Raw genomic sequence first — 24,527 nt, forward strand, 5'->3', positions numbered from 1 at the left:
GCAGCCAGGGAGTGGCACTAGGTAAATTGCTCTTTCGGAGAGCCAGCGCAGACACGATGGGCCAAATGGCCTATTTCTGTGCTGTAACAATTCTGTGAATCTGTGGAGTTTAATACTGGATAGTATGAAGTAACTGACTTAATCTAACACCCGGGGTTAACAATGAGACCAACTGGTGTTAATTCAGCCCCTTGCGCTGAAGAAGCCAGCATTCCAGTGACCCGATCAAGTCTTACCATTTAAACAAAAACTTTCAACTGTCATGCTAGGCCCCCACCTGCCAAGATGAGGCACATTAATTTTGTCATGGACACGGATTTTAAAATGTAGCTGGAGCGAGGAAATGACTTGTTAAACAGATCAGCCGTGGCTGGAAAAGACATTTGAATATTAACAGCTGGTGCTTGGAAGGACAAAGGACCATTCCTTGACACATTCAACCCACAATGGACCTTGATCACCAGATATTGTGTGCAAGAGGAACATTCCAGAGACTGCTAAGGTGATACAATCCAGGATTGGTTAGACCAGCTGGTCACATGACTAACTGGCTGTTCCAGGGTCTTTTGAACTAGCCAGAGAGAGTTTGAACTGAGAAAGTATGTTTGCTCCTGGACTGAAGATTGTTCCTGTCTGCTCCCATCTCTTTCTCATTAGCCTCTGAATCCACTGAAGACACATGAACCCCAAGAGAGAAAAGTCTCCTACGGCGAAAAAGGTTTAAGAAGAATACTGGGCCCCAACATAAAGCAATATCTACCTACAATCAAGGACTCTACAGTGAGCTCAAAGAACCGTAACAAAAGTCTTCAAATATTGCCTCAAACTTCTTCCACTTTATTTTTCTTCTGCTCTTTTCTGTCTCTATTTGCATGTGTGTATTGTGTATGCATGCTAGCGTGGGTGCATCATGTATCCATAGGCATCAACCGAATTAGAGTTTAAGTTTAATAAATTTAAACTTTTCTTCTTTAAACCTAAGAAAATCTGCTTGTGCTGGTTTCTTTGCTTTATAATTGGAAAACAGTGAACAAGGATTCACCAAGGGGGAGCTAAAAACATGGTCTGTTTAAAATTAACCCTGTTACGGTAAGACCATGTGAAGGCTGAGAGGGAACCCTAGACCCCTTTCTCACCTGGTCGTAACACAATATTTAGGTACGAGTTGGCCAAAAAACACAAGCATTAAGTTAATCCTAATTCTTCTAACTGATTAAAAAAAATGAAGAGAAGGCCTGAATCAGTGTTCAATGTTGGCTGGCATCCTTCCATCTACGAATGATGATGGACATGCTGCAAACAATCCATTTAGGTGGGTGTCTTCTCTTGGTGCACTTTTGCTGATGGCTGTGAAGGCCAATCCTTGACAGGCACGTTCTGCCACAGGTGCCGCACATGAAGCTACCAAGTGATGCTGTGAATTGTTCTTTTTGACGTTGGGGCCTGTTGTCAAGCTGCTGTAGCAACTGGTCATCATGTTAGTGCACACCAGTCCACAGGATGTGTCGCCATTTCAATCTTTTGCCATCCAGTGACTCCCAGGTGCAACAGTCGACATTTAAGGTCTTCATGTCACACTTGCAAGCATCCTTGAAGAGGAGCTTGGGCGCCCCACCTCACCATACAGAAGGTCCTTGGGTATGCAACCGTCTTCCATCCTGCAGACGTGTCCAATCCACTGAAGCCACCTTTGTTTGATTAGTGAGAACATACTTGGGAGTGACTGCTGCATTTGTGATTTTGCCCTGCCAGAATATACCCATAATGTGCCATAGAGAGCAAAGATGGAAATTACTGAGCTTCTTTTCCTGGTAGCTGTAGCTGCCCATGTTTCACAGCCATACAGCAAGGTGCTGAGAACACAAGGAAACTCAGCTACAAAGACTCATGGACTGTCTCTTGCATATCTGTAACTTGTTTTCCTTCACTATAAATGTCAAGAAGACCATGGTCGTGGGACAAGGTGTTGCGTCTCCGCCACACTAAACAACACTCCACTGGAAGTGGTTAGCACATTCTGCTACCTTGGGTCCGTGGTGACAGACAATCTGTCCCTCGATGTAGAGCTTGATACATGCTTAGGGAAAGCAGCCACCACCTTTGGCCGACTCGTGAAATGAGAGAACCAAGCTGATGTTTATAAGGCCTGTTCAGTATTAACTGTTTGAAAAACTACAAAAAATATGAAATAAACAGGAAATTTACAGGGCCAGCAATATCACTGATACAAGATCAGGGCAGAGTCAGAGTACTTTGATAAGTGGCTCACCCCCTAACTCTGCAATGCGTCTCCACCATCTACAAAGCTCAAGATGGGATTGTGCTGAAGACTCCCCCTTGCCTGTGTGAGTGTGGTTGTGACAACACTCAAGAAACTCATCATCATCAAGGACAAAGCAGTCCACTTGATTGGCACCACTGCCACTAGACTCAATACCCACTCTCTCCATCACTGGTACACTGCGATGCTGTATATATGCAACAATTCACTAATTTACTTTGACAAAAGCTCCTAACCCTGTGACCTTGACCATCAAGGAGCACAATCAATTCCAAGTCACACTAGCCTAACTTAGGCATATATCACTGTTTCTTCATCACTGGAACAAAATCATGGAATTTCCTATCAAATATCACTATGGGAGCACCATCACCATAAGGGACTGCAGTGGTTCTGGGAGAAAACCAACCATTACCACCTCAGGGCAACCAAGAATGGGCAATAAATACAGCGTCGCCAACGTCACCCACATCCCAGGACCATTGTTTTAAATGACTGGTATTTTCCAATTTGTGATACACATCATTTATGACCTTGCTGTCAGCAGCCAGGCAGCAGTAATAGAACAGCAGGAGGGCTATGACAGAATGAAAAGCTTCCTGGTACCTTGCCCATATTAGTACTCTACATGTATAAATCTAGACAGCATGTGACTAGGTAATGTAACAGCCACATTACAACTGAACCTTATCCTATTCTTCAGCTAGAATCTAGGGCTATAAATCAGTAGTGGGAACCCAAGCAGACTTTTTAAATCTAGTCCAGTACTCGGAGGGCAGTCCTAGTGGCCCTATGGTCGACCCAGCTAAGATCAACCAACTCAACACAAACAGATCAGGAGATTGCTGGTCTACATGACTCACTCTACACTGGGTAGTGGCAATTCAGACTACCTTTAGCCAGCCAATTGTGATTTTGTACAGACGATTATCTAAAAAATATTTTTCAATATAGGAAAATGCATGAGAAACAATTTCTCAAAATTAGATTTGGTTCAGAAACTACGGGCTAAATTTTCCCAGCCCCGTGGAGACAAGGTGGGAGCGCGGGAAAATAAGGGGAGCCACATCAGGATTGCTCTTCAATGCATTCCTGTTTCTAGGGTAACTTCCCATGGGTGGGTAGAGTCAGGAGCCCGCTCCAGAGGCGGGCAGCCAATTTCGCCACTTAAGGGCTCAATTAGGAAGCATTTTTTGATGGAGATGGGATTCTCCCACTGTTGGAGTGACCCCTCCGTGTGCAGAGCCCACCGGCTCTCTAGGGACAGCCTCCCAGCAGGAGGTTCGGGACCATCAACGCCTCCTTTAAATCCATCCTCCCAACCCGCCCCCCCTTCCTGGAGCCATGGTGATCATCAGTCCACAGCCGCGAACGCATCCAGTGAAAGTGATTCCCCTCCACAATGATGGCCTGGCATCTCTGGTCACATTAATTTTTTAACAATTTTAGAAGTTTTCAGAGGGCACCTCCATCTTGAGACACCCTTATGGTCCCCCGACTTACATCTGCAGCTCCTATCTCTCCTGGTGGTGCGGCCGGCCACCTTCCCACCTGTGCAGTCCACCCACCATCCCTAATTGGATGTGGTTCCCAGAGATGACCTGCTAATTGGCTGCCTCTGGGAAGATCGCACAGGCTGGCGGGACTCAGACACAATCAGGGTCGAGTCCTGCATATGGTCCAGACATCGGGGTCCCGACTCCTGCCAGAAAATTCAGTCCAAAAATTCTCCATCTTCAACCAGGAGTTTAATAATAACAGTTTAAAAAGGTAACTTTGCAGTAGCTATAACAGCTTAGAATTATTTCATGACTTCATGAAAACATTTTGCTTTAAATTAACTACTTAAACCTCTTGGGAACAAAATATGAAAATTGAGATATGCATTTATTAAAACAAATCTGAGGAGGTAGTGTAATTTTTTTTTTAAATTAACTACATGCAACAATTCAAAATGCAGTACTCTCAAGATAACCAATTAAGCAAAGCAACTACAGAAATATTTTTAAGTACAATTTACCAGGTCATTTAAACCAATATTCAATTTTCGTTCAGGAAAATTTGCACAGACAAAAGACAAGCAATGAAACTTAAAATTAAAAATGTGGAAAAGAACTGCTGCCCTGATGGGCCAGTGGGTGAACCACCACTTGCTATGGTACTGAAGCACACAGAACACCCAAGTTCATCTTGGGTAATGGGTGAATTTGTTGATTGTAGCTGGGAAAATTTGTAGGCAGTGACTCTTGCTGCAAAGGAAGAGTATGCGCGATGTATACACAAGTCACTACAGAATCAAATAACGGATGCCCCAGTAGTTAAATGACTTGCTAATAATTACTGCCTAGGCTCACACACAAGAAATGTAGACTGTATGAAAAAGTGCTTCCTGATTTACTGGTGATTTATATGGATATCAATACTACCCAACAGGAAGACCCCTAGTATATACATGAATGTAGGACCAGGAGCTGGTCATTCAGCCCCTTGAGTCTATTCCACCATTCAATTAGATCATGGCTGATCTGCATCTCCAGTTCTTTTACCTACTTTTGCTCTATATCTCTCAATATCCTTACCCAACAAACATCCCACATGAACCTGGGTGAAAAGGAAGGTGGGAGAAAGAAGAAACCCCTCAAAAATGCTTCCGTGAATAAGTCATTTGTGGAAATCATTCAAAAAGCCACACACAGAACTATCTGAAAGTGCCACTAAATTGAAGAATTTGACAGAAAGTTAAATTTTCACCACTGCAATTAGATAGAAACAAAGCAATTCATTTTCAGTACAGATTTCAGCAAATGCAATAGGTATAGTCTTAGAAGAAAACCCAGTGAGTCTGTGAGTGTAGAAAGAATAATGATTGTTTTCAGTGAGGAATTTCAGGCCAAATAAAATTAAGTGCTCAAATTGGGTCAGCAGTGCTCTTGTCAAGAATAGGTTCTTAATCTCTAATGTCTTCATTTGTGTTTTTCCAGGCTCCACTGTGCATGCAAAATGGCTGACTCACAGATCCAAGCACTTGCGTCTCTCCATCCTCATTGTCTTGCTCTCTGCCATCTTTCTACTCCTCACCCTACCCCCCCTGTATCTGTTCTGCATACCCCTACATCCCTCCTCTCCATCTCTGCCTTGCATGCTTCCCCAACTGATTACCTCCATGCTACCTTGCTTTCTGGCCCAGTGAACACACTGCCCATCCTGGTTTCATGTCCGTTCCAAACGGGCTTATTGCCTGCCTCTCCCTCACCTAAGCATCCTTCACTGCACCTACCATAGTTCTTACTGAACATCCTGACCCAGTAGTCCCCCTAACTGACCTATTTTGCTTTCTCTTTGCCTCCCCTATCCACTCTGTCGCTCAACTCAATCCCAGCATCCTTTTCAACTCACCACCCCTGCACCATCAGCACCATCTCCTACCACCCAGCAAATCTCTTACCTACACACCTCTAAGGGCCACCACACAACTGTTTGCCTTTATATAGTGCCCTTAATGCAGAAAGCAACCAAAGACGCTTCAGAGTTGTGACGAGAAACAGATGGCAAACCAAAGGAAACACTGGGAGGGGGGTAACCAAAAGCTTGGTCTTAAAGAAGCTGAAGGATCTGGAAAGAATTAGAGAGAAAAATTAAAATATGAAACCTAGATGGCTGAAGGTATAGAAGTCAACATGAGGTAAATAGAGTGGGGTGAGGGGGTGGGTTGGAAACAGGAAGGTACAAAGTGCTGAAGTCAGAGGAAGAGAAAGTTGGGGCAGGGGAAAGAGGCTGGAGGAGGTTACCGTGATGGAGATGGTTGAGACTCTGAAGGGATTTGGACACAAAGATGGAGTGATTTTCATTTCATTACTGCCTTGATCTTGGGACGTAGCAAAATGGAAGAGGAAACAAAAATCCGGTGCAAATAAGCTTTGCTGCATTCTTGCTTGGTTCCAGCCATACCCGATATTTTAGTTGAGCCTGGGACTGTTATCTGTAGATTCCACTAGAAGCAGGCTGGGGTTTCAAAGCCTATTCAGTCGGGGGTTTAGAAGGGCGCCAATGCCTTTTTCAGCCCAGATGTATGCTGGACACTATCTCCAGTATACCACTGAAACTTGCCTGGGTCAAGCCTTGGGCAGATTTACAGGCACTGAAGGAATTTAAAAGGTCTATACAACTGGGTTGTTTAAAGGTGTTTCTGCTACTTCAGTTTCCTGATAGCCCTTAGGATTTTATGAGCCTGTGTGTCAGATGGAATTACCTATTTTGTCTCGAGCCCACGATTAGCAAATGAGTTTCACCAGAAAATCCAGAGCTGACCTGCTTGGAGGAAAAGGGGACCAGTGGAAGCATGTTATAGGTTAGGGTGCTTGTGAGATGGTCTGGATCCTCCCACCCGCAGCCACACCCCAACATCTGCAGAGAGAGGTAGCAAACCTCACTTCGGAGGTTATTGTCAAGGCTCCTTTTCCCAACTCTTCAACATATCCCTCGAGACAGGTTTGGAGATTTGGGTGGTCTTTACAGCAAAACTCTAACCATTCAATTAGAATCATAGAAGGTTTAGCGCACAGAATGAGGCCACTTGGCCCATCGTGTCTGTACAGGCCAAAAAACGAACCACCCAGTCTAATCCCACCTTCCAGCATTTAGTCCGTAGCCCTGTGGGTTACGGCACTTGAGGTGGATATCCAGACTCCTTTTAAATGAGTTGAGGGTTTCTGCCTCTATTATCCTTTCAGGCAGTGAGTTCCAGACCCCAGATTTGATGCATTTGGGGAGGTCAAACAAGGCAAAGGAATACACGATTAATGGGAAAATACTGAGAAGTGTAGAGGAAGTGAGGGACCTTGGAATGAATGTCCACAGATCCCTGAAGGTAGCAGGTCAGGTCGATAAGGTGGTTAAGAAGGCATATGGAATCCTTTCTTTTATTAGCCGAGGTATAGAATACAAGAGCAGGAGTTTATGCTGGAACTGTATAACTCATTGGTTTGGCCACAACTTGAGTACTGTGTGCAGTTCTGGTCACCTCATTACAGAAAGGATGTAATTGCACTAGAGAAGGTACAGAGGAGATTTACCAGGATCTTGCCAGGACCGGAAAAATTCAGCTATGAGGAAAGATTGGATAGGCTGGGGTTGTTCTCCTTGGAACAGAGAAGGCTGAGAGGAGATCTGATTGAAATGTACAAAATTTTGAAGGGCCTGGATAGAGTGGAGGTGAAGGGCCTATTCACCTCAGCAGAGAAGTCAGTGACGAGGGGGCACAGATTTAAAGTGTTTGGCAAAAAGAATTAAGAGGGGAGATGAGGAAAAACCTTTTCACCCAGAGGGTGGTGGGTGTCTGGAACTCACTGACTGAAAGGTTTGTTGAGGCAGAAACTCTCAACTAATTCAAAAGGAGTCTGGATATGCTCCTCAAGTACTGTAATCTGCAGGGCTATGGACCAAATGCTGGAAGGTGGGATTAGGATAGGTGGATCATTTTTCAGCCAGCACAGACACAATGGTCCAAGAGGCCTCTTTCTGTGCCTTAAAACTTTCTAAATCTATGGCCCCTAGTCACTGACCTCTCTGCTAAGGTAAATAGGCCATTCACATCCACTCTATCCAGGTCCTTCAAGATATTGTACATTTCAATCAGATCGCCCCTCAGCCTTCTCTGTTGCAAGGAGAACAACCCCAGCCTATCCAATCTTTCTTCATAACTGCAATTCTCCAGTCCTGGCAACATCCTCTTAAATCTCCTCTGTACCTTCTCTAGTGCAATTATATCCTTTCTGTAATGAGGTGACCAGAACAGCACACAGTACTCAAGTTGTGGCCGAACCAATGATTTCTGCAGATCCAGCATAACCTCCCTGCTCTTATATTCTATACCTTTGGTAATAAAGGGAAGGATTCCATATGCCTTCTTAACCACCTTATCGAACTGTCCTGCTACCTTCAGGGATCTGTGGACATTCACTCCATGGTCCCTCACTTCCTCTACACTTCTCAGTATTTTCCCATTAATCGTGTATTCCTTAGCATTGTTTGACCTCCCCAAATGCATCAGAGTCAGAGTCATACAGTCGCACAGCATAGGAACAGGCCCTTCGGCCCATAGCGTCCATGCCGACCATAATGCCTATCTATACTAATCCCTCCTGCCTGCATTAATTCCATATCCCTCTATGCCTTGCTCATTCAAGTACCTGTCCAGATGCCTCTTAAATGTCGCTACTGTTCCTGCCTCCACCACCTCCTCAGGCAGCTCATTCCAGATACCCACTATTCTTTGTGTGAAAAATTTACCCCTTTGATCCCCTTTCAACCTCCTCCCTCTCACCTTAAATCTATGCCCTCTAGTTTTAGTCACCCCTACCATGGGAAACAGACTATGGTTATCTATCCTATCTATGCCTCTCATAATTTTATATACCTCTATCATGTCCCCTCTCAACCTCCTTCGCTCCAGGGAAAACAGACCCAGCCAATCCAATCTCTCTTTATAACTCAAGCCCTCCAAACCAGGCAACATCCTGGTGAATCTTTTTTGCATCCTCTCTAGCTTAATCACATCTTTCTTGTAGTGCGGCGACCAGAACTGCACACAGTACTCCAAATGCGGCCTAACCAACGTTATGTACAACTGTAACATGACGTCTCAACTCTTGTACTCAATGCCTCGGCTGATGAAGGCAAGCATGACATACGCCTTCTTCACCACCCTGTCTACCTGTGTTGCCACGTTCAGGGAACTATTTTCCTCCCCCCCCCAGGTGTCTCTGCTCAACAACACTCCCCAGGGCCCTGCCATTCACTGCATATGTCCTCCCCTGGTTTAACTTCCCAAAATGCATCACTTCACACTTGTCTGTGTTAAATTTCATTTGCCACTCCCTTGCCCACTTTCCCAGTTGATCTATATCCTGTTGTAACCTTAGACAACCTTCTTCACTGTCCACTATACCACCAATTTTGGTGTCGTCTGCAAACTTACTAATCATGTCCCTTACATTCACATCCAAGTCATTAATATATATGACAAATAACAGAGGGCCCAGCACCGATCCCTGCGGCACATCACTGGTCACTGGCCTCCAATCTGAAAAGCAACCCTCCACTACCACCCTCTGCCTCCTATCACCAAGCCAATTTTGTATCCAATTTGCTAGCTCACCCTGGATCCCATGTGTTTGAACCTTCTGGACCAGCCTACCATGCAGGATCTTGTCAAAGGCCTTGCTGAAGTCCATGTAGACAACGTCCATCGCCCTGCCCTCGTCAATCCTCTTGGTCACCTCCTCCAAAAACTCAATCAAATTTGTGAGACATGATTTCCCACGCACAAAGCCATGCTGACTATCCCTAAACAGACCATGCCTTTCCAGATGCATATAAATCCTGTCTTTCAGAATCCCTTCCAATAACTTTTCCACCACTGACGTAAGGCTCACTGGCCTGTAGTTCCCTGGCTTATCCCTGCTGTCCTTCTTAAATAAAGGCACAACATTAGCTATCCTCCAGTCTTCCGGTACCTCACCCGTGGCCACACTTCTCTGGGCTAAATTCCATTTGCCACTTTTCTGCCCATCTGACCAGTCCATCGATATCTTTCTGCAGCCTACAGCTATCCTCCTCGCTATCTACCGCACAGCCAAGCTTTGTGTCCTCTGTAAACCTCTTATTCATGCCCCCTACATTTACGTCAAATTGTTAATATATACCAGAAAAAGTAGGGGACCCAGAACTGAGCCCTGCAGAATGCCACTTGAAACAGCCCTCCAGTCGCTAAAACACCGGTCAACAATTACTCTTTGTTTCCTGCCACTGAGCCAATTTTGTATCCACCTTGCTACATTTCCCAGGATCCCATGGGCTTTTTTTTTTAAACCCAGTCTACCATGTGGGACTTTGTCAAAAGTCTTGCTAAAATCCATGTGGACCACATCAACTGCATTACCCTCATCAATTTTTCTTGTTACTTCTTCAAAAAATTTGATTAAGTAGGTCAGACAAGATCTTCCCTTAACAAATCCATGCTGACTATCCTTGAATAAGCTGTGCCTTTCTGAGTGACAGTTTATCTTGTCTCTCAGAATTGATTCCAATAACGTGCCCACTACTGAGCTTAGACTGACTGGCCTGTAATTATTTGGTCTATCCCTCGCCTCCTTTTTAAACAGAGATACACGTTAGCAGTCCTCCAATCCTCTGGCACCACACCTGTATCCAGTGAAGACTGGAAAATAATGGTCAGACCTTCTGCTATTTCCTCTCTTGCTCCTTTTAACAGCCTGGGGTATATTTCATCCAGCCCTGGTGATTTCAAGGATGCTAATCCCATTAATACTTCCTCCCTCCCTATGTTTATCACATCCAATACTTCACACCCCTCTTCCTTAACTACGATATCTGCATTGTCCCCCTCTTTTGTGAAGACAGACACAAAGTATTCATTAAGAACCATACCTGCGTCTTCCGCCCCTACGCATAGGTTACCTTTTTGGTCTTTCACAGGGCCTACTCTCTCCTTAGTTATCCTCTTACTTTTAATGTGTTGATAAAACATCTTTGGCTTCACCTTGATTTTGCTTGCCAGTATTCATTCATGCCCTCTCAGCTTTCTTAGTTTCCTTTCTGATTTCACCCTTCCACTTCCTTAGCTTTCCGTAGTATTGAGTTCTCAGTGTTGGACATAAGCTTTCCTTTTCACCTTATCTTACCCTGTAAGCTCCTTGACATCCATGGGGATCTAGAGTTGGCCGTCCCACCCTTTTCCTTTGTGGGAACAGGTTTACTCTGAATCCGTTGAATCTCCCCTTTGATTGCTTTCCACTGCTCTGACACTGATTTACCTTCAAGTAGCTGTTTCCAGTCCACTGTCACTAAATCACTCCTCAGTTTAGTATAATTGGCCTTGCCCCAATCGAGAACTCTAACTCCTGTTCTATCCTCGTCTTTTTCCATAATTATGTTACAACTGACTGAATTATGATCACTACTATCAAAATGCTCTCCCACTGCCACTCTTTCCACCTGCCCATCTTCATTTCCCAAAACAAAGTCTAAAACTGCGCCCTCTCTTGTTAGACTTGCTACATACTGGCTACATGGGCTAAAATGTTCTCCTGAATGCACCTCAAGAATTCTGCTCCCTCAATTCCTTTCACACTAAAACTTTCCCAGTTAACATTGGAGTAGTTAAAATCCCCTGCTATTACGGCCCTATGGTTTTTGCACCTCTCAGATTTGCCTACATATCTGCTCTTCTATCTCCCTCTGACTGTTTGGGAGTCTATCTTACACGCATAGAAACATGATTGCCCCTTTTTTGTTCCTTGGCTCGATCCATATGGCCTCATTTGATGAACCTTCCAACATATCATCCCGCCTCACAGCTGATTTCAATTCTGGAAATCAAAATTGGGCAAGCAGAAATTGGAGAGACACCCCAGCCCCTAGAAAAAGCTCAGATCAGGTGACATTCAGATCAAAGTTGATCTGTACCAGAAGATCCCCAGTGGCATCACGAGATGTGAACACTGGCCTAACTGAAATGCTTCAGAAGCATTTCAATCACAGTATGCCATCCTTTACATGGTACTCACATGTCAAGGAGATCAGGTGTTAACATTCCCCATTTGGCTGCACCATCCAAGATACTGCCCACTCCTGCAGACCCTGGCAAACCCACCTGGGAATGACTGTGCTAACCTCCCTTCTCAGAATCTGGATCAGAGGAGGAAAATGCTGAGCTCTTTCATCCGCTGCAAGGATACCTGTAACCATCATGCAGCACCACCTAATTTATTGCACTAAACTGATGATCAGTATGGTAAATAATAACATCAGGTGCAACAGCCAGAAAGGCCACTTAGTTCGCCATTTCCAAACTGTAAAGGTCCAAAGCAATACAGTTGCATAACCTTCACAATTAAAAGAAAACAAAAGGAACAAAGTCAGTAAAATTCAATGTGTAGTCTTCCATGCATAGCATTATTACATTTATGTTGCTCTAATCTCTCCACTCTATGTCCACTTTGCACAGTACATATTCATGTAAAATTATATTTAAAAGAAAAGGTGGCAGCAAGGTTACTGTATGTAACCAGCAAGGAAACACACTTCTGAGATCAACTTGTTTATAAATTGTTGATACCAGTCACACAATAATCATTTATATAGACGATTTAACATTTAAAAAAATGTTGAGGCATGAGGAAAAACTTACACTGTGCCAAAGAGATTACGAGGGATGACTGAAATCTTTATCATTGAGGTTGATTATAAAGAGTGTCTAAAAAGGAGGAGGCGGAGGAGCTGGGTTTAGGAAGGGAACACCAGAGTGTGGGACCTAAATGGCTGAAGGAATAGCAGTCAATGATGTAGTAAAGGGAGGGTGGGGGAATAAACAAGAGGCTGGTATCAGAAGAAAGAAAGAGAGGTAAGTGTAGGGCTGAAGGAGGATACAGAGATAGGAAGCAGTAGGGCTGTTAAGGTATTTATAAATAAGACGAGAATTTTAAATCTGAGGTGTTGGAAAACTGAGAACCAACATAAGCCAGTGATGACTAGGATGATTCAAAAGCTGAACTTGGTGTCAGGATAGGATGCAAAGCTCAAATTATAGATGAGCTGAAGTTATTAAGGGTGGAGGATGGGAGGCCAGCCAGAACATCAAGACAAGAGAGTCTGGAGGTGAAAAAGGCATGAATGAGGGCTTCAGCAACCAATGGGCTAAGGAAGGAGTTAAGGTGTGTGACATTACAGGGAGATGGAAGTAGGATATTGATTGGAAGCTCAGCTCAAGTTCAATCGGATGCTGAGGTTGTAACAGTTTGGTTCAGCCTGGACTAGTGGCTGGGGAGACAGAAGAAATCCATGGTGAAGTTGTGGAGTTTGTGGCAGGGCAAAGTATGATGGCTTCAGTCCTCCCAAAGTTAAGCTGGAGCAATTGATGCTCATTTTAAACTAGATTTTGGACAAGTAGTCTGACAGCACAGAGGTAGTGGAAGGATTGAAAAATGGAGTACATGTGGAAGCTGCAGATGATATTCCCAAGGGGAAAGCATATGGATGTGCAAGAGGAAGAGGCTGATGATAGATTATTGGGATACTGCAGGAGTAACAGTACAGCATGGGAAAAGAAGCCACAGGGGGAGATGCTTCTGCCACAATTGGAGAATTAAGATGGAACTAAACTACGGCAGTTCCACACAGCCAAAAGGAGAGGGGTATTGGAGGTAGATAGTGTGATCAACTGACAAACTTTGCAGAGAGTTTGAGGAGAATGAAGGAATAATGCACCATGGTCAGTCACAGAGAATGTTTCACGTGCTGATGGACCTGTACATTTTCAGCTTGTCCTCTTTTCACTCAAACTATGAAATGTTCATATGCTATAGACAATGCAGACATCCACTCAAGAGATATCCACACAACGATAAATGTGAGTTTGTTTTTTAAACTCCAAAGATAAATGCGTGTAACAAAGTGTACTTAGCTTTTAAAGTACACATCCCTGCTAGTTTGCTAGAAAAGTGTCACTAGAAGTAGATATGGCACTGTACAACAATGGTAATGCTCTTACATATATGCAGTGCACAGATGAAAAACACCTTGGATTTAAATGTTTAAATTGGCTATACAATTTTACACATCAAGCACAAAATGGGCGCAGTCATTCATTAATTTACAGTGCCATCTAGTGTGAAAAGATTGCAAGTTTTGCATCTCAATTCCAGGTACCTACAAAATTTACCTTTTAATCAAATCAAGTTATTCACCACAAACTAGGTTTGCAAAACTGGCAGTCAGTAATTATATTAACAGTACAGATGCCCACATCTGTGAAAATCTCAAATATAATTGTGAAAAAGGGCCACTTTCCCCCCCCCCCCAGTTTAGCTTAAGGCAACCTATTTGATATTTGCATGTATACACACAGAAATTGCAACAGGGAACAGGTCATTCACTCCAATTCATCCAGGTTGGCATATACCTCCCACATGAGCAAACAGTTCTAATCATCTACATCCAAACTGTTCCCATACCCCTTCATCCACCTATTCAATCTAGTCTTGAATACTGTCATTATATCCGTCTCAACCACTAACCCTGGATGTGAATTCCACTTCCTTACAACTCTATAAAGAAGTTTCTTGTGCCCTGCTCTAAATCTCTTGCATTTAATCATTTAACAGCCCTTCACTCTTGACCCTGAACTACTGGAAACAGTCTGCTTTTAACCACTTTACCCCATCCTTTCATAATTTTCAACACTTCTATTATATCCCCCGTGACCTGTGTAGTTTTAATGAAAAAATACTAAATTGCAACTCAATTCACTAAGTATATTTATTTTGCAAATTATTCTCCAGGCAGTTAAGTAACTACATGAGAATTATTTTCTGAAATAGCAAACTTCAAATGACCTTAAGTGGTCTAAGAACCTTTTCCAATGTTGAATAGTGATTGCAGCAGGCATGTAACTTTAAATGCATAAATACAACATATCAAATCAATCTAAAATGGTCACACAACTTATATTTATATAGCACCTTTAACATAATAAAACGTCCCAAGGTGTTTCACAGAAACATTATAAAACAAAGTACGGCACAGAGCCACAAAAGGAGATATCAGGTCAGATGACCAAAAGCTTGGTCAAAGAGATAGGTTTTAAGAAGCGTCTTAAAGGAGAAAAACGAGGTGGTGAGGCATAGGGAGGATATTCCAGAGCTCAAGGCCTGGGCAACCGAAGGCACAGCCACCAATGGTGCAGCGATTAAAATCAGGGATGCAGTACAGGCCAGAATTAGAGGAGTGCAGATATCTTGGAGGGTTATGGGGCTGGAGGAGATTAGAGAGATGGGGAGGGGTGAAGCCATGGAGGGATTTGAAAACAAGGATGAGAATTTTAAAATCAAAATATTGCTTGACCAGGAGCCAATGTAGGTCAGTGAGCACAGGGGTGATAGATGAATGGGATTTGCGAGTTAAGACACAGACAGCAGAATTTTGATGACTAAGTTTAGGAAGAGTAGAATGTGGGAGACCAGCCAGGACTGCGTTGTGATAGCCAAGTCTAGAGATAATGAAGGCAGGAACGAGGGTTTCAGCAGCAGAAGTTGGGGGTGTTACGGAGGTAGAAATAGGCGGTCTCAGTGATGGCACAAATACGTCGTTGGGAGCTCATCTCACAAGACTAGGGCTGTAACTTTGACCAACTGCATTCTGTGTACCAGTAAGATACACATTTTCGATGCCCTTAACAACAATTGCTAAATCACCCTAAATAATTGATGCCTTATGCAGTTAGCACATAAGATGAAGCTTACCTTTCTCTTCCTTCTTCACTTCAGTGTCAGATCTTTTGTCTGGAAGATTACAAAAATTATTTCATTGGTTTAGGAAAATACATTTCTAGTGCAGATTGTTGTATAATGTGTTTTTGCTTAAATCTGAAATGGCAATCAATGCAGCAAATTGGATTTTTAGTTCCATCTTTTAGTGCCTAAAACATACTGAGAGATTTGATGTGCAAGTCACGGCCATACATTTAGCTAAGGGAGCGGCGTACACCTAACTAACTATATTGATAATTTAAAACAAATAGCTTTTGCAAAACAGCAGCATCTCACACATCATTGTAACTTATAACACTAGATTTTACTGTAATTATTCACCAGTTAGAACCAGGACAAGGAGGGACAAGTGTCCTGAAGTTTGGGGTATAGAGGTTATGGCAGATTTTTTTCTTGCCTTGCCCCTCCCCCCCAAAAAAAGATAGCAATAGTTTGGAGGTGGAACATGGGTGATTCCAGTTTTCTGTTAACTGCGACAGACCCCCCAATACATGAGCAGTACTTGAACTGAAAGCTTAGGGGTTACTCTGAGATTGGGAAATAGCAAGTAATTAGTTATGCAAATATTTAAAAGCAAGTCACTTGAATGTGTGTTTCATTTTAAAGTTGAGAAATGTGTGTGTATGGCTAGAATATGTATAAATCACCAGGCCCCAACAGCACAACAGAAGATCAACCACCACATCATGTAAAATATCTCTAGTTACTGAACTGGGCCTAAACTTCATTTTGAGATAGAGGATTCAAAAAATATTTAAAACATGATGTTTCCTACAGAGGTTTAAAATATAAAATGACAGCATAGTATACATAATAGTGTTATATGTAGTCAAAGCAAAACAAAACTGTACAGAGTAGAAATCTGAGTAAGTAGCTTAGGTTCTGTAAGGTTCACGTCTTGTACACGAGAGCTGCAGGTAGCAATGAGGCTGAACTTGCATTTCTAATTATTTTTCCAACCAGTAAAATACTAAAACATTTACATCCCCTGTTTGATGGTTAGATTTGAATCAGAGCATGACTATGTTCACTGTACCTACATAAAAAACTACAAAGACTCAAGCAGGTAATTCTAGGAAATTTTATTGCTGACAAATGACATATCCAAAAACACAATGTTACATTAGACAGGTTTGACCAACACTTTACGCAACGGAATAAAATTACATCAATTGCAAATGCAAGGTATTCCTTGATGCCAGCATGGCTTTTGACAAGTTAGAATTGCTAGCTTAAAGTCAAGTAGTGCAGATGTAAACTTTTGACTGTCAAGTCAGCTGGATAAGCAGAGATCCTTGGCCAGAATAAAAACATGATAGGTTATTAAAAACAACTGTTGTTAACATTGTAGATTAGCAACTTCTCCCGATTTGTAGCTAATTCATCTTTCCAAATATCCAACCCTCGCAAACTTTATGGCTTTTCAAGCTTAATACATTGCTTTTAATAAAAATGAGTACCATACATTAAGTTTGTCCATTTTAAGCCAGAAGGCTATTTACAAGGCATATACATAGATGACAGCATATCACAGTTGATAGGTTTTATTGCTAAATCTGAAACATTTATCACATTTCTAATGGGAAACTTAGTTTAGCTTAAAAAAAAAACCTCACTTCTTACTGAAGTTATTAGTTAAAATCTCCCTGCCATTTGTAACCGCTTTATACAAACACCAATGCTGATCTGATTAAACACTCTTCACACTGAGGTTCTGCAAGGTTCACTTTGCTTCTCACACAGGTAGCACTCAAGCTAAATTTGAACTAAGAACAACCTTTTCAATCAAACATTTCCCTACCCCCGCACAAAAACTAAGTTAATATGTTTAAATCTGCATCTCTTCTGTTAAAATGGTTGCATTTTGTTCAAATAGAATCTTTAAGTTTACTGCATCTACTCATTGAAATCCACTCTAATACTGGTTTATTAAAATAAATCATTTTACACATTACTAGTCTTTCATTTTGATGTATATATTATCTTTGTGTAGCTTAACTCATTAGTACTTGAGAGCAGACTTTGTATGAGAACACAGTAAACTGATTGGTAACACGCTTCTCACTAATATCCACCACGGCAGTCATTAGTGTCACATTGATTAGATTTTTACACCAAGAACTTTTGCACTGTATCCTACAGAATTCATAAATTGAAAATTAAATTTTAAAAATACACACACAACTTAAAAAAACTATGCATTGATGGAAAAAAATTCCACATTTCCTTAGGGTGTGCCATCACATTATCTTCGATCCCAGAAGTCACACAATAATTGAGACTGCGTTAAGAACAAAAATAAAATTTAAAAAAAACTAATAGTGGAATGTAGAGTGGCCTGGTCCAAATGTTTTTGAAGTCTTTGTGGTGATTTAAAGATCTGTAAAACAATATAAATTTTTAATTAAAAGTCCTGACAGACAATAGTGGAATTGACTGATAATTATAACTGATCTGCACCTTTAGATAATTCTTCATTGTGTCGTGAATTTTGCAAGATGCTCTGCTGTTTTAAATCCTCAAGTGACCAATTTTTCTTGTACTTGTATTACAGTATTTACAAGATTCCATCTGTAGCACCAGATAGGAGCACTGGTTGAACCCCTCATTTTGCAGATCATTGTTCTAACAACGCTCAAGAAGTGCGACACCATCCAGGATTCTGTAACCTGCTTGATTGGCACCCCATCCATCACTTTCAACATTCACTCCCTCCACCACCGACATACAGTGGCAGTAGTGTGTACCTTCTACAAGTTGCATTGCAGCAACTCACCAAGGCTCCTTCGACAGCACCTTCCAAACCCGCGACCTCTACCACTTAGAAGGACAAGGGCAGCAGATGTACAGGAACACCACCACCTGCAAGTTCCCCTCCAAGCCACATACCAACCTGACTTGTAACTATTATCGCCATTCCTTCACTGTCACGGGGTGAAAATCCTGGAACTCCCTTCTTAACTGCACTGTTATGTACCTACACCCCAAGGACTGCAGCGATTCAAGAAAGCAGCTCACCACCACCTTCTCAGTGGCAATTCAGGATGGGCAATAAATGCTGTCATAGCCAGATCCTCTGAAAAAATAAAGAGGATTTTACTCATTACTGTGCTTGAATGCAAAAGATTGACTGGGCATGGCGCAGAGAAAATCTGGCTGGTTTCAATCTGGGCATTTGATCCAACTCTTTCGAGCTTCTTTAATTGGCTACGCCCAGGCAGTCTTTTATGACTGACCACAAAAAGTAATATCTGTGTCATTAGGTACCAATCTCTCACTCTCATACCAAATATACATCCAGTACCCTCTTGAATTTACTAATTTAAACATGACATAATTTCATAATGTACCATCGAACTACAACCATTGTCGATCCAAATTTTGAAACTTTAAATTTGGATAAAAATGGATTGTCCACAGAACTGTTTTTAAATTTTTAATGTTAGAAAAGACAGATAATTAATAAGAATTGTGCTATTTGGACAGAGAGTAAGGCTGTGAGTTGTGTGTGAGGAATTTTACTGATGACGGGAAGGTGCTCTTTCTTTTGTTTTTTGCTTTTTCAGCCTCCACGGCACAGGGGAAGAAGCTGATTGGCAAGTAATTGTCCATGTACTTAGAAGGGCAGCGATGGAAGGAGATAAAAACCAGCAGCAGAGAGCCCCTTCTACCTGTTTCTACCTGTCAGAGCCGAAATGTGACGTCACAGGAAAACAGGTGGTTGATTGGTGGGTATCTCTTCCATGCCTCTTTTTGGCCAACTGGTTTAAATCAAGAGACATTTTTACAGCTGAAGAGTAGAGTTAAGAAATTCACTTTTAAAATATTTAACATCCAAATTAACTAATTAAATAGAATAGAGATGGCTGGGCAGGCAAAGTGTTGCAGCTGTAGTATGTGAGAGTTGGTGGATGCCGGTGCGATCCACGGTGACCACATCTGCAGCAAGTGTTGGCTGCTCGAGGAACTTCGGCTCAGAGTTGATGAGCTGGGGTCCGAGCTGTGGACGCTGCAACACATTAGGGAGGCAGAGTGTTACCTGGACACTGTGTTTCAAGAGACAGTCACACTCCTAAGATTAATTACATCAAATTTGGACTGTGGTCAGGGACAGGAACGTGTCACTGTGAGTGAGGCAGGTATGGGGATCCAGAATTTAGCTCTGGAGGAGCCTCAGCCAGTGCCCTTATCCAATAGGTACGAGGTTCTTGCTCCCAGTGTGGATGAGGGCACAGGCTGCAGAGAGGATGAGCGAACTGACCACAGCACCGTGGTTCAGAGTGCCATTCGAGTGGGGGGAGAAAAGAGAAATGTAGTAGTAATCAGGGATAGCAGAGTTAGGGGAATAGATACAGTTCTCTGCAACAAAGACAGAGATTCCCGAAGGCTGTGTTGCCGACCTGGTGCCAAGGTTAAGGACATCTCTTCTGGGCTGGAGAGGAACTTGGAGTGGGAGGGAAAGGATCCAGTTGTTGTGGTCCATGTAGGTACCAACAACATGGGTCAGTCTAGGAAAGAGGTTCTACTGAGGGACGATGAGCAGCTCGGGGCTAAATTCAAAAGCAGAACCTCAAAGGTAATAATCTCCAGATTACTACCTCAGCCACGTGCAAATGGACGCAGGGTAAATATGACTAGAGAAGTAAATGCGTGGCTCAAAGATTGGTGAGGGAGAAATGGGTTCCGATTCATGGGGCACTGGCACCAGTACTGGGGAAGGAGAGAGCTGTTCCGCTGAGATGGGCTTCATCTGAACCATGTTGGGACCAATGTCCTGGCAAATCGTATAACTAGGGTTGTAGATAGGACTTTAAACTAATTCGTTCAGTGGAGGATTCAATTGAAAGGAAGTTTAAAAAAATCAAAAAGAAACGAGAGCAGAGGTGCAGGGTAGTGAAGAGGCAAACGGTAATCAAAGTGTGACAGGAAGGGGCAGAAAATATAAGAAGAGTGCAGCAGAAATCAGAACCAGAATGAGTAATAATGGTAAAAAGTCAAAGCTTAAGGCTCTTTATCTGAATGCACGCAGCATTTGTAACAAGATAGATGAGTTGACGGCACAAATAGAAATGAATGAGTATGACTTGATAGCTGTTACAGAGACGTGGTTGCAGGATGACCTCAATATTCAAGGGTATTCGACGTTCCGGAAAAATAGACAAAAAGGAAAAGGAAGTGGGGTAGCTCTGTTAATAAAGAAAGGTATCAGTGCAGTGGTGAGTAGTGATATAGATGCAATTGATTGCAATGTGGAATCAGTTTGTGTGGAAATAAGGAATAGCAAGGGGAAGAAGTCACAGGTGGGAGTCTATAGGCCCCCGAACAGTTTCCTCACTGTAGGACAAAGTATAAATCGGGAAATAATGGAGGTGTATAAGAAGGGCGCTATAATTGTCATGGGTGATTTTAATCTGCATATTGACTGGACAAATCAGATTGGCAGAGGTAACAAGGAAGACAAATTTGTATAGGGCAGAGATTGTTACTTAGAGCAATACGTCGCAGAACCTACCCAGGAACAGGCTATTTTAGATCTAGTAATGTGTAATGAGGTAGGATTAATGAGAGATATTGTAGTTAAGGATCCTCTAGGGGGTAGCAACCACAACATGGTAGAATATCAAATTCAGTTTGAGGGCCAGTAACTCTGGTTTCAAACTAGTGTCCTCAACTTAAACAAGGGCAATTACAGAGGTATAAAGAAACAGTTGTCTAAAGCGGGCTGGGAAAATAGACTAAGGGGAAGGTCAGCGTCAGATATTTAAGCAGATATTTAATAACGCTCAGCAAAAATTTATCCCAGTCAAAAAGGAGGACTTGATGAGAAGGATGAACCACCCGTGGTTAACAAAGGTGGTCAAGGAGAGTATCCAATCAAAAACTAAGGCATACAAAGCAGCGAAAACTAGTGGTAGGAGAGAGGCTTGGGAAATTTTTTAGGAACCAGCAGCGGATAACTAAAAAGCTAATAAAGAGGGAGAAAATTGATTATGAAAGTAAATTGGCAAGTAGTATAAAAACAAACAGCAGGAGCTTCTACGGGTATATAAAGAGAGAGTAACTAAAGTGAGTGTGGGACCATTGGAGGATGCAACTGGAGAATAGATAACAGGGAACAGGGAAATGGTAGATAATTTAAACCAATATTTTGCATCGGTCTTCACGGTGGAGGACACTATAAACATCCCACAGATATGTGATAAGCAAGGAGCTAATGGCAGGAAAGATCTAACAATCTCTATCACGAGGGACAAAGTATTTGACCAACTAATGGGAATAAAGGCAGAGAAGTCGCCAAGACCTGGTGGCCAACATCCAAGGGTTTTAAAGGAAGTGGCTGCAGAGATAGTGGAGGCATTGGTCGAAATATTCCAGAACTCATTGGATTCCAGGAGGGTCCCAGCAGATTGGAAAACCACTAATGTGATGCCCCCGTTCAAGAAGGGAGGGAGACAAAAAGCAGGAAACTATAGGCCAATTAGCTTAATATTGATCATTGGGAAAATGCCAGAGTCCATTATTAAGGAAGAACTAGCAGGATATTTAGAAAAGCTTAATGCAATTAAACAGAGCCAACATGGTTTTGTGAAAGGGAAATCATGTTTGACACATTTGCGAGAGTTCTTTGAGGATATAACAAGCAGAAATGATAAAGGGGAACCAGTAGATGTAGTGTATTTGGATTTCCAGAAGGCATTCGATAAGGTGCCACACAAAGGATTATTGTACAAGATAGCAGCTCACAGTATTGGGGGTAATGTATTAGCATGGATTGAGGATTGGTTAACTCACAGAAGACAGAGAGACAGGATTAATGGGTCTTTTTCAGGTTGGAAAGACATAACTAGTGGAGTGCCACAAGGATCAGTCCTAGGGCCTCAATTATTTACTATCTATATTAATGACTTGGAGGAGGGGGCAGAGTGCAATATATCCAAATTTGCTGACGATACAAAAATAGGTAGGACGGCATATTATGATGAGGACATAAGAAATCTGCAAGGGGATATCGATAGGTTGAGTGAGTGGGCAAAAACTTGGCAGATGGAGTTTAATGTAGCGAAGTGTGAGGTCATGCACTTTGGGAGGAAGAATCAAAAGGCAGACTATTACTTAAATGGAGAGAGACTTCAAACAAGTGCAGCACAGAGGGATTGGGTGTTCTTGTGCATGAACTGCTAAATGTTAGCATGCAGGTGCAGCAAGTGATTCAGAAGGCAAATGGAAGTTTGGCCTTTATTGCTAAGGGGTTGGAGTTTAAAAATAGGGAAGTCTTGTTACAATTGTACAGGGTGTTGGTGAGGCAGCACCTGGAGTACTGTTTTGGTCCCCTTATTTAAGAAAGGATATACTGGCATTGGAGGCAGTTCAAAAGAAATTCACTAGGCTGATTCCTGGGATGAAGGGGTTGACTTATCAAGAACAGCTAAACAGGTTAGGCCATTATTCATTAGAGTTTAGAAGAATGAGGGATGATCTTATTGAAACGTACAGGATTCTAAGGGGGCTTGACAGGGTAGATGTTGAAAAGAGGTTTCCACAGTGGGGGAATCTTGAACTAGGGGACATAGTTACAGAATAAGGGGACACTCATTTAAAACTGAGATGCGAAGGAATTTCTTCTCAGAGGGTAGTGAATGTCTGGAATTCTCTACCCCAGAAAGTTGTGAAGGCTAGATCACTGAAAGTATTTAAAGAGGAGGTAGATGGATTTTTGAAATATTGGGGAGTTGAGGGCTATGAGGAGCTGTCATGAAAGAGGAGTTGAGGTCTGGGCAGGTCAGCCATGACCTTATTGAATGACTGGGCAGGCTTAAGGGGCCGAATGGCCTACTTCTGCTCCCATTTCTTATGCACTGGATTTTCGTAAAAATCTATTTGGTTTACTGATGTCCTTTTGGGAAAGATGTCTGCTGTCCTTACCGTGTCCGGCCTATATGTGACGCCAGACCCACAGCAATGTGGTCGATTCTGGACTGCCCTCTGAAATGGCCTTGGAAGCCAGTCAGTTAAAGGGCTATTAGGGATGGGCAAAAAATGCTGGCCTGGTCAAAGTTGCCCACATCCTGGAACAAATGAAAAAATGCATGCACAAAATTACTGAGCCCACAATATGTTACCACATTTGAACTGCAGTGAAGATAGCACTTGCCTGAACCCTTGTATCTTATGTCTGTAAAGCTGCAGCTGCAACTTGGTGACTACCAAGGAGAAAGGTTTTCTTTGCCTCATACAAATTTTGCAAATTTGTCACCAAGTTAATATGGCTCCTAAAACTACTTGCATGGTCTATACTCATCTTTCCACATCAGGTGGAATGTAGGCTGGTCAGTGGCACATCCATCTGGTTCTATTCTAAAGCTATTAAAGGAAAGGATCCCTACATGGAGAGAAAGTCAGCTTACCTGCATCACCATACATGCTTGAGGAGCTGCCCCTCCAAATCATTAGGATGGATGCCAAGAGGGAGGGTGAAAAGGGAGGGTGAAGGTTATCCCACCAATGTGCCTATTCCTTGAAATAGTTCTGGCATCGTGGACAAGATGAAAATATCCTGGCTGCTACCAAGATATCGCACAGTCAGCTGCATTCTGTTCTTGCTTTCTAAAAGAATTTTGCTCACGGATGTGGGTGATGCTGGCAAGGTTGCATTAATGCTCACTCCTAATTTTCCCAACTCTGTGGCTTGCTAGGCCACTTCAGAGGCTATGAAGTGTAAACCACAGGACGTGGACAAGAGTCATATATATATCAGACTAAGTGGGGAAGAAGGGGTGGCGGGTGCCCCTCCCTGAAGGGCACCCATGACCCAGTTCAATTCAGACTTTGGGTGCTGTGGTACAGAAATACAAAGCGAATGAAAAAATAAAAATGAAGAAGTTGTTATAGGAAGCTCTGAA

General features: G+C 42.6%; 1 protein-coding gene across 6 annotated transcripts in view; it reads right to left on the reverse strand.

Moving 5' to 3' along the window:
- The window catches only part of LOC137369997 (aspartyl/asparaginyl beta-hydroxylase-like), a 295,423-nt gene that overhangs the window by 101,535 nt on the left and 169,361 nt on the right, over positions 1–24,527 (reverse strand). For all 6 annotated transcript variants that reach the window (XM_068031905.1, XM_068031903.1, XM_068031904.1 and 3 more), the window contains one exon: positions 15,601–15,639. In XM_068031905.1, the coding sequence (XP_067888006.1) occupies positions 15,601–15,639 (39 nt within the window). The remainder of the gene's footprint in view (positions 1–15,600; positions 15,640–24,527) is intronic.

Source organism: Heterodontus francisci, chromosome 5 (genome assembly GCF_036365525.1).
Source record: "Heterodontus francisci isolate sHetFra1 chromosome 5, sHetFra1.hap1, whole genome shotgun sequence".
NCBI classification, from domain to species: domain Eukaryota; kingdom Metazoa; phylum Chordata; class Chondrichthyes; order Heterodontiformes; family Heterodontidae; genus Heterodontus; species Heterodontus francisci.